Genomic DNA, 9,651 nt, shown 5'->3' with positions numbered 1-9,651 from the left:
GTGTATAGTATATCTTATTGTTATTGTCGTATATTATGCCAAACTATTGATGGGATTCGGGAAGGAACTCAGTTAACATTCTCCACAAGATACATCCTCCTTGATATATGAACGCAGTCATTATCTTCTTTATACAACTTCCATAAACTGCTTAACGTGTAGAGTGTGGTTTTGAATCTATAAAAACCTTAATCATGAGAGAGTTCATTTTCACGCAATCTAAATTTTCCAAAACAAAAAGATCATTTAAGTTATGACTTTACAAACATATAATGTTCAAAAACTTAAATTGTATATTTCTTTGTCAAACAAGCTTTATATATATGTATATATATATATTATATACACACTATTTTGTACGCTAATACTGGTTCAATGTGGGTTCCGGTTCAGTTCCTTTTAGATTAAGAGTTCCACATACTTACATAGTTAATTTTATTTATAATATTTATTACTTAAAGTGAAATTCGTCTTGGTTACTACACGAGGGCTTTGGTTATCTATTATCACTCCTAATGTAGGCGATAGCTGATGGCTTTGGGATGAAAACGGGACTGTATGAAAGTGAAGCTGGAAAACACAATAATGTAATAATAATGTGATATAGAGAGATGCTATCATGTCAGTGACAAAAAAAAAGAGAGATGCTATCATGTTATCCTAAACCCTCAATTCTCAGCCGCAAACACGATAATGTAACCCTTTTTTTTTATAAACCACACATGACTTGCCAATTTTGTTGATACTATACTACATATCCTTTATCGTAATATTTAGAAATTGATTGTCATCTATCATTAGAATCAGTGTTCTAAAATCTGTTTAGACGCACCTAGACATCTAGACATCCGTCTAGTCTACAAATCGGACCTAAACAAAACGTTTTCTAGAATGATTTTTTAATATAAAGATTTCTTGAACATTGTTTAGAATAATGGTTTTATGTTACTGGATTTCCGTATGGCATTTCTTGTGTTTGCACAACCCATATATGATATTTAACAAAAGTTTGAAGCAAGCATACAGCAATAACGTCTGTTTAACGAATCAACCAGCCAACCACGCCATTAGCTATTCGTGTAATACTAAAAGAGCTAAAGGAGAAGAACGAGACAGTCGTGGTGATATACGAGAAGATTTGATGGAGCTCCGAGACGGAACCTCAGGTGATGACGGCCGCTTGGTTATAATTATCATCATTTACTCGCTATACAAAGTAGTACATGCGTAGGCTTTAAGATCAGTCTGAAGTTATGCCTAATAACAGAATACTATAACAAAAGCTTGCCATCGGCGTTTTTAAAAAATGTTCAACATAAGATCTCATGCTATATTCGAAAGCTTATTGCCACTTTATGATAATGGTAGTGAATATTGATGGGACCGATTCAGGAACTCGGACAGTAAGTGAGTGATAGGGAATTGTCTCTATCAGTGAATTATTAGTAGTGCATTATTGTAGGCGAGGTTATCACAGCTGCCACAATTAGGATAACTTTTTCAAAATGTGATCTGATTTGTGGGTGAGGTTATCACCATTTGCTTATCACAAAAGATATTTTGGAAAATATTCGGAAACATTGAACTTGTCGGATTCCTAAACGACGAATTCAATAAGATAATGATCATTTTATATATAAAGTGGATCCAACGGTTGAGAAATAGCAAGTACTAGCAAACAACATAATTATAATTTAGCGTTAATTAAACGTGGTGGGTGATATGTCTATAAACTAATATTAAATGAACCCTTTTATTGCTTTCTTTACGAGTTTATGGGGGATGGAGACGATAATTGAATTTGTTTGCATCTATCTATCTTTTTTTTTCTTTTTTTTTTACAACAATTTGTTTCTCTCTATCTAAATCGTGTGGTTTAGTATTTTGTATGTTCTCTTAGTTTTCTTTACGCAGGTAATAATAATATCTTACACAACAATATGGTGGAAAATCACATGTTTCATAACACATTCCTAGACTAGACACATAAGATTAGAAAACATCACGGGTAAAGACAATGTGTGGTTGCAGAGACTAGTTTAAGTGTCGGCTCCAAATTCTCGTAACATAGATTTCTCTTGCGATACAATTATGTTTGTGAAAAACTGTCCAGTTTCTATATCTCTAGATCTGGTTTCAGTGAGATTGAGATATGAAATAACACACAATTAATGCTTATAAAATATCTCACACCTACCAGCTACGGTGGATTTGATATGTCCATTACGTTTTCAACCAAAGATTCGTCACGACTGTTCTCTTTTGTTGTTTTCTAGAAAACTCAAAAAAGTTTGGGATACAAAAATTATATTGACGGTAGAATATAAAAACAAAAATAGACAGATATCTTTTCAATCGGGTAGGACCAAGCTGAGTATTACGAAATGAAAAGGACAAATCTGGCCTGAAAAGTTTTTAGATATCTTTTCAATCGGGTAGGGTAATTGCAAAGAATACTACCAATAATGTGCAGACGATGTTGAAATAAAAAAGCCCATTTGATTGGATAGTATTTGAAAGAGAGAAAATAATAAAGGCCCATTAATCGTTATTCAGGCCCATTAGCACATCACAAAGAAGACAGAACCATCTTCGACGAAGAAACAGAACACACTTGTTGGAGATCGATTTTGGGTTCAGACTCTGTCTGTAAACTTGATTGCCGCGAAGATTTACACAATTTCCACAGCATCGAATCTTAAAAAGAGCGAAAGTTTCTCTCTTTGGAGTGAGATTTGGAGGGTGAGATCGAGCTCTGGAGGGTGAGATGAAATCTTAAGAAGGAAAGATGGGAAGAGAGATGTCGTTTTTGTTACAGCCCAGGTGCCTTCTTCTCCTCGTAGCCCTAACGATCTTTCTCATCTTCGCGCTCTTCAACACCGGCAAGGTACCGATCTGTTTCTTTATGAGAGATCTGATTCTCTGAAATGAAACCCCTTTTTGTGGTTCTCTTTAGTGTTGCTTGTATTTAGTTAAGCACACGTGAAGTGTTTTAAGTGAGTTTGCAAGTGTATTAGCAATGTGGAAACTGGTTTTTAGCTCTTCCAATGTTTATATGTTTGTGTGCTTAGGAGGAGGAGAAGCAAGTGATCCAGGATTATGAAATCACACACAGAGTGTTTCTCGATGTTGATATCGACGGCCAACGCTTAGGTAAAAAGGACTCTACTTGATATGTATAATATTGTTTTTATGTACATGAGTTTTTGCGATCTCTTCTTTGCCATATACTTCCTTCATTGTGTGTTGCTTTCGCTCAATGTGTTGCAGGCAGGATCGTTATTGGATTATATGGCACTGTTGTACCCAAAACTGTTGGTAATGTCTTCCATCATCTCTTGACTGCAAACTTTACAGGATTCTGTTAAAAACTGTTTAAACAGTTTCTGATGGTAGAACTCTTTTGTTTCTTTGCAGAAAACTTCAGGGCATTATGCACAGGTTTGTACTTAGATGGTTGTGTTTATATCTTGGAATTGGGTTGCTTCAGTTTCTGATTAAAAATGGTTCCGAAACGCTGACTTAGGAGAGAAGGGGAAAACTTCAAGCGGGAAGCCTCTACACTATAAAGGAACACCATTTCATAGAATAATATCTGGATTCGTAATCCAAGGAGGAGACATCATCCATGGTGATGGCAAAGGGAGTGACTCAATCTATGGTGGTACCTTTCCTGACGAAAATTTCAAGATTAAGCATTCACATGCAGGTGAGTGCGCTTATACTAAACTTACGAATGTATTCTTGTAGTTTATCATGTCTTGACTTAGGAAATCAAATTTTGTAGGTGTTGTAGCGATGGCTAATACAGGACCTGATTCTAATGGCTCACAGTTCTTTATCACTACTGTCAAGGCTAGCTGGTAACTCTAGTTTTATTCATGATTTTTTTAAGTGTAGAGTTTGGTATACCTATGTGTGAAAATCTTGTGTGCACAGGTTGGAAGGGGAGCATGTTGTGTTTGGGAAGGTGATACAAGGAATGGACAATGTGTTCGCCATTGAAGGTGGAGCCGGTACTTACAGTGGCAAACCAAGGAAGAAAGTTGTGATTGCTGATTCTGGAGAGATCCCTAAAGACAAATGGGATGAAGAGAGATGACAAAACGTAAAAGCTTACACATCGCAGCAAATCTTGGTCCTTTTCCTATGAGATCCTCTCTCTCTCTCTCTTTTTTTATTTATAGTTTTGCAGATGTGATGATCTGAATTCTGAATACAATGCCAATGTAGTTAGTGTTTTTAAAGCTGGACGCATCCTGTACCTCTTTACTTCAGTTTTCTTTTCTTCTCATGAATTTTACTTTATTTATATGATTTTCTTAGTTCAGTTTACATTTAGGTAACTATACGATATGTTTATGTCGTTTCAAAATATAAGATGTTTTGAGTTTTTAATGTTAATTTTAATTTTATTGGAAATAACTCAACCAATTAAAACTTAGTCTTTTTTATAAATGGTTGAATAATTTTAGAACTATATCTATAAAAAAAATTTTAGAAGAAAACAAAATTTTTAATCTTTATGCACTGAACCAAAATATCATGGAGGCAGTATCTGATATGTGCGATGAGTTGAATTACGGTAGACATGATAGTTAATTGATTATTAAAGGACATTTTAAACTTGTTAAATTAAGTAGACTCATCTTTTGTTGGTTGGGAAAGATCAAAACCAAAGATCAAAACATCCAAATCATTGCCTAATATTTCACAATTTCTAAAGTTTATATTTTCTTCTTATCCAATAACACAATATTGAAAAACAACAAAAGAAAATAAAGGATGGTATGGTGAAACGAATAATTACAAAGAGGAAAAGACCACACAAGTATTGAGCAACAAGTCAAAGCCTAACTACTGAATAACTTTAGAAGACAAGCCACCGAATGTTACAAACAAAACCTCCAAATAACAAACTACAAAGGGAGACATTAATCAATTAAAATCATAAGACATGTAAATAATAGATAGATACATAATAATTCTATCATCTACTTACACCTCATCAAAACTCATGTATGGGCTATTGTTATCCACACATTTGCAGAGACGTGGTTATGTCCCCCTCAATGCGTGTGTGATTGTTTTAATAGCTTTTGATGATTTAGATCTTCAGTGTTTGTTTGCTTTTACACTTACGCGTTATAATAGGGTCTTTTTCTGGTAAAAGAAAGTACAACGTTGAGTATTTTTCTTTAGGTTTTTGTATATTTGCATGTGTTTATAAAACTGCGTTTGAAACTATTAAAACACTAATAAAATCTCATTTATTTCTGAAGTTGATTAAATACTTCTTAAATCTTACAAGATACTCTGATCTAGAGAGATCGAATCAAGTTAAAATTATGCTGATACAAAGCAAAAAGGGAGCAGGAAGTGTTAGTACTGTCGAGCTTATGCGTCCATAAAATTTTCAGTAGCTTTAAATTTTAGTGTTTTGGCTTCTTATCTAATTGCACCCGAATAATAACAGATAGGGGTCCATAAAACTCATGTCTATGTATAATAATCGTATATACCTACTCAATCTATAACTATATCTAAATTCATGCATTTTCTAGAAAACCATATGCACATGTGCTTATGGCATGATACAGTATATTGGTGTGAATTGCTCGACTTATAGCATACACGTTATGGACAATTTCATCGTAAGACTATACTATAAACTTCGGGACTGCAAAATTCTTCTTGGAATTGTTTAGTGGCTAGCATCACCGTATTTTTAGGTTTTATTCTGTGAACCTTTTATTTACCGACACCAAAATATTATGATATTCAACGGAAAACAATGTGAATCAGGCTAATTAACTTGTAACCCGAGTTGCATAAAGTTGATCATGGTTAAAATTGGGTTATCTAAATACGCTGACTTTTAGATGAATATTCAGGAACCTCCATATGAATACTTCATATTTTCATTCATATCTGAACGTCATTATCTAATAGATGAATTCATAAAACCTAGACGTTTCAGTTAATAAAAAGATGGGGAATTTTCAAAAATACCACTTTCAAAGTACCATTATTCATCTTTACCACCACTAAAGACACATTTTCAAAAATACCTTATTTATTAAAATAGTAAATACTCTTATATTTTTGTTTTTATATGTTTTTAAAAATTACAATCCCAGATTATAAATCCTAAACCTCCAATTCTAAACCCTAAACCCAAAATCTTCAACTTTAAACCCTAAACCCTAAACTATATACCCTAAATTCAATATTCTAAACCCTAAACCCTAAAGTCTAAACTATAAATCCTAAATCCTCAACTCTAAACCCTAAATCCTCAACTTTAAACCCTAAACTATATACCTTAAATCCTAAAACATCAAATCTAAACCCTAAATCTTAAACCTTCAAATCTAAATTCTTCATTAAAAATAGTGGTAAAAGTGGTTAGTGTAAACATGAAAAGTGGTACTATGAAAATGATATTTTTGGCAATTTCTCTAAAAAGAAAGAGCAGAGACTTCAGTTCCCTCTTTTTTTTTTGCTAAAATTTGGGATTCTCTTATTTTGTTGGAACTCACGTTAAAGTTTCTTATTATTGCTTCATATTTTGTTGTTAAACCCAAAATGTTTGAAGTTTCAAGTTAAGCTTTTCTTCAAAAAGTTTTGCTACTGTCTTTACCAGTCAATCGAAAACTTATCTCGCGTCTTCCTAAGTTTCGTTATCCAGTATATATTAAAATTCTATTGTGTCTCGTTCCTTAGAGTCCACGCAAAGGTTCCCTTGAGCCTTTTTGAGTAACACAAAATTGGAGAGACCAATGAAGGATGTAGGAACGGGATCATCCAGTCCTATTATTTGGGACCAGCTTCTCTCGATTCCTCGCGTTTTTCTTTTTTCTTTTCTCTCCTTCACTTCTTTTGTCATTTTTTCAGTTCTAATTTAATCACCCTCCTTGTTAATATAGATGTAAATAGTTAATTATGCTTTGCTTATTTGTTTTCATTTTCATTAGCACTTGCTTTCTCACATTCTATAGTGTCAGTGTGGTTATATTTCTTCAAAAGAATAACGCATGTCTAATGTTTAGTTTTTGATGATATGTTCAAAAATTTACAAAGAAAAACGTCAGGACAAGAAAATGAGAAATTTCAACCTTAGACACGCATATGTTCAAATTGTTTTGATTGCCTTTTTCTGATAATAATGAAGCCAAATAAGTTGCACACCACTACACCAGTATGTACATCCCATAGGTATAAAGCCAAATTCAGGCATGGAAACATTTGGAACTTCTGTCCTAACACTAACACCATCGTGATTCTCTAAGCACAAAGTAGTGCATATGGGTTGAACCTTTGTATAAATAAAAGCACTATCTCAATATATTTCTATTATGTTTGAGTAATGTTTTACAACTCTATATACGCAACTTTGATTCTGATTTTTAAAATATATCATTTTATATAAGATGAATAACACCATTTAGAAATAAAGTATTCATGGAAGACATAAAAATTATTTTACACTATGTTTATATAACTGTGAAGAAAACAGAGCAGTTATTATTACATGCATTGGTACACGCACGGGAAAAACACAGCTAGCAAATGAAAGTTGAAACCGTAAATTTTGGCAGTGAGGAAAAAGATTTTAAAACACTTAATATGGCTTTAAATTATTAATAGGTGAATTTCCCACTATTATGCAAACATACAATGATAAGTTTCTATCCCGAGTTGATTTTCTCATTAGCAATTGGCTAACATTAACTAGCATAGGTTAATTACTTGCTTTGGTAAACCCACAAATTCAAATTTAAAAGAAATAGTAACTATTGTTATTTTCAGTGAAATTTAAAAAAAAAGGCTGTAAACAACTATACTTTTTGAAACATTTTTTTAAAAACATGTAACTTTATGAAACAGAATGTAGGAATTAGTAGTACTTTGTAACTATTGTTATTTTCAGTGAAATAAAAAAAAGAACTATACATGGGTGTTCGTAATTATAAGTATTCATAACAAAAGGCTGTAAGCAATCAGTCAAAAAATGTTGTAAACAACTAAACTTGAGAAAAAACCCCTCAATATTCTGATAAATACATCAAATATCTCCGTAAAAACATATATCAAAGTGCCAGTCGCAAGGGTGGTAATTTCCTGGTAGTTTCGTAATAATTAGAGAAACCTAGTGGCATTTACCTAACCATTTACTTATATAAGTCACCAACCTTCACTCTCCTTAACACACACTTTCTCTCTAAAAACATTAACTAAAGAAGAAGAAGGCGTACCAACTTAGCTCAGCAACACTCACTATGGCTTTGAAGACGGTAAAACCATATATACTATATAGTTTATATCACAGTTTATAAACAATTATTTATTTGTTTGTCATTTTGGTGCCATACATATTCGAAAGTTTTATAACCATTTGGTGTAGGCTTCGACGAACGGGATGTGGATGTTGGAAGACTGCAAGAGATCGTTCATGGAGATGAAGTGGAAGAAAGTGCACAGATACATCGTTTTCAAGATCGAGGAGAAATCCAAGAAAGTCGCCGTGGACAAGGTCGGTGCAGCCGGCGAGACCTATCATGATCTCGCCGCTTCCTTGCCGGAGGACGACTGTCGCTACGCCGTGTTTGATTTCGACTACGTCACCGTCGATAACTGCCGCATGAGCAAGCTCTTCTTCATCACCTGGTAAGTCGTGTTTCAAGCCTTGTAGCTTCCTTCTCAAACTGTTGAATTTACTCTTTTAGCCCCCAAAAAATCCTCTTGGTTTCCAACTAAACCAAACCGAAAAAAAACAATCACAATTATACCAAACCGATCCATAATGCATTCAGTTTTGTGGGAACATATAATATAGGTCGCCGGAGGCGTCGAGGATAAGGGAGAAGATGATGTACGCGACGTCTAAGAGCGGACTGAGAAGAGTGTTGGAAGGCATCCACTACGAGCTTCAAGCCACCGACCCAACCGAGATGGGATTCGACAAAATCCAAGACCGGACCAAATAAAATATTTACATTCCATTCAACCGGAGTTAAACCGTCAGTGATGTGTCATTAACAGCAGTAATTATCTATTAATGTTCGTTATTGTTGTTTAGTGCTTAACTTGGTATGTGAGACTTTCCTTCCTTTCCTTCTATTGACAAGAGTTATCAACTATTGGTGGTTCTGTTTGTTAGTCTAAATGTTGAATGTTATTTTATGTCTCTTTTTGTCGCTAATGCTTAAATAAAATAAAGCCTCATATTGTATCAAATATGAAGAAAAAGGAGTAACACATATAAAACATTAATAACATATGATGTAAGAATATTTTTAAACGGTGGATAACCACAAGATGACAATGTGTGATTTGTGCCTTTGTGGACTGTAGTTGATAGAATTTGCATTCAACATATTTCTTAGATGTTATGTTTATAAACTTTTCCAGACTGGGCCTAATTTTGTAGACTGGATTTGGAATTGAGTTTTTATGGACCTGAAAGAGTTGAATTTACTCAAGTTGCATGTCTTTATCTGTAGAAGAACACACGCATCACAGGATCCAAATCCTCTAATGGATCTTTCATATTTGTGAAAGGGTAATGAATTTAGAATAATTGGACGGCCTAGAAAGTTGCGTATGTTTATAAATTATTTTCTTGGGTCTCGATCCAATCCTTACTAA

General features: G+C 33.7%; 2 protein-coding genes across 2 annotated transcripts; both read left to right on the top strand.

Moving 5' to 3' along the window:
- Positions 1-2,598: 2,598 nt before the first annotated feature.
- Positions 2,599-4,330, top strand: LOC130506946 (peptidyl-prolyl cis-trans isomerase CYP21-1). The gene is made up of 7 exons (XM_057001645.1): positions 2,599-2,887; positions 3,072-3,153; positions 3,271-3,318; positions 3,418-3,441; positions 3,527-3,709; positions 3,788-3,863; positions 3,940-4,330. Exons 1-7 carry the CDS (start codon positions 2,789-2,791, stop codon positions 4,100-4,102), a joined length of 675 nt encoding a protein of 224 aa, XP_056857625.1. The 5' UTR covers positions 2,599-2,788; the 3' UTR covers positions 4,103-4,330.
- Positions 4,331-8,210: 3,880 nt separating this feature from the next.
- Positions 8,211-9,240, top strand: LOC108842869 (actin-depolymerizing factor 9-like). Its single transcript, XM_018615913.2, has 3 exons — positions 8,211-8,297; positions 8,408-8,670; positions 8,840-9,240. Exons 1-3 carry the CDS (start codon positions 8,283-8,285, stop codon positions 8,988-8,990), a joined length of 429 nt encoding a protein of 142 aa, XP_018471415.1. The 5' UTR covers positions 8,211-8,282; the 3' UTR covers positions 8,991-9,240.
- Positions 9,241-9,651: the final 411 nt, after the last annotated feature.

Source organism: Raphanus sativus, unplaced genomic scaffold (genome assembly GCF_000801105.2).
Source record: "Raphanus sativus cultivar WK10039 unplaced genomic scaffold, ASM80110v3 Scaffold3812, whole genome shotgun sequence".
Lineage (NCBI taxonomy): Eukaryota > Viridiplantae > Streptophyta > Magnoliopsida > Brassicales > Brassicaceae > Raphanus > Raphanus sativus.
Note: the sequence above shows the minus strand (reverse complement) of the source record. Positions and strands in the feature narration are given on the sequence as shown.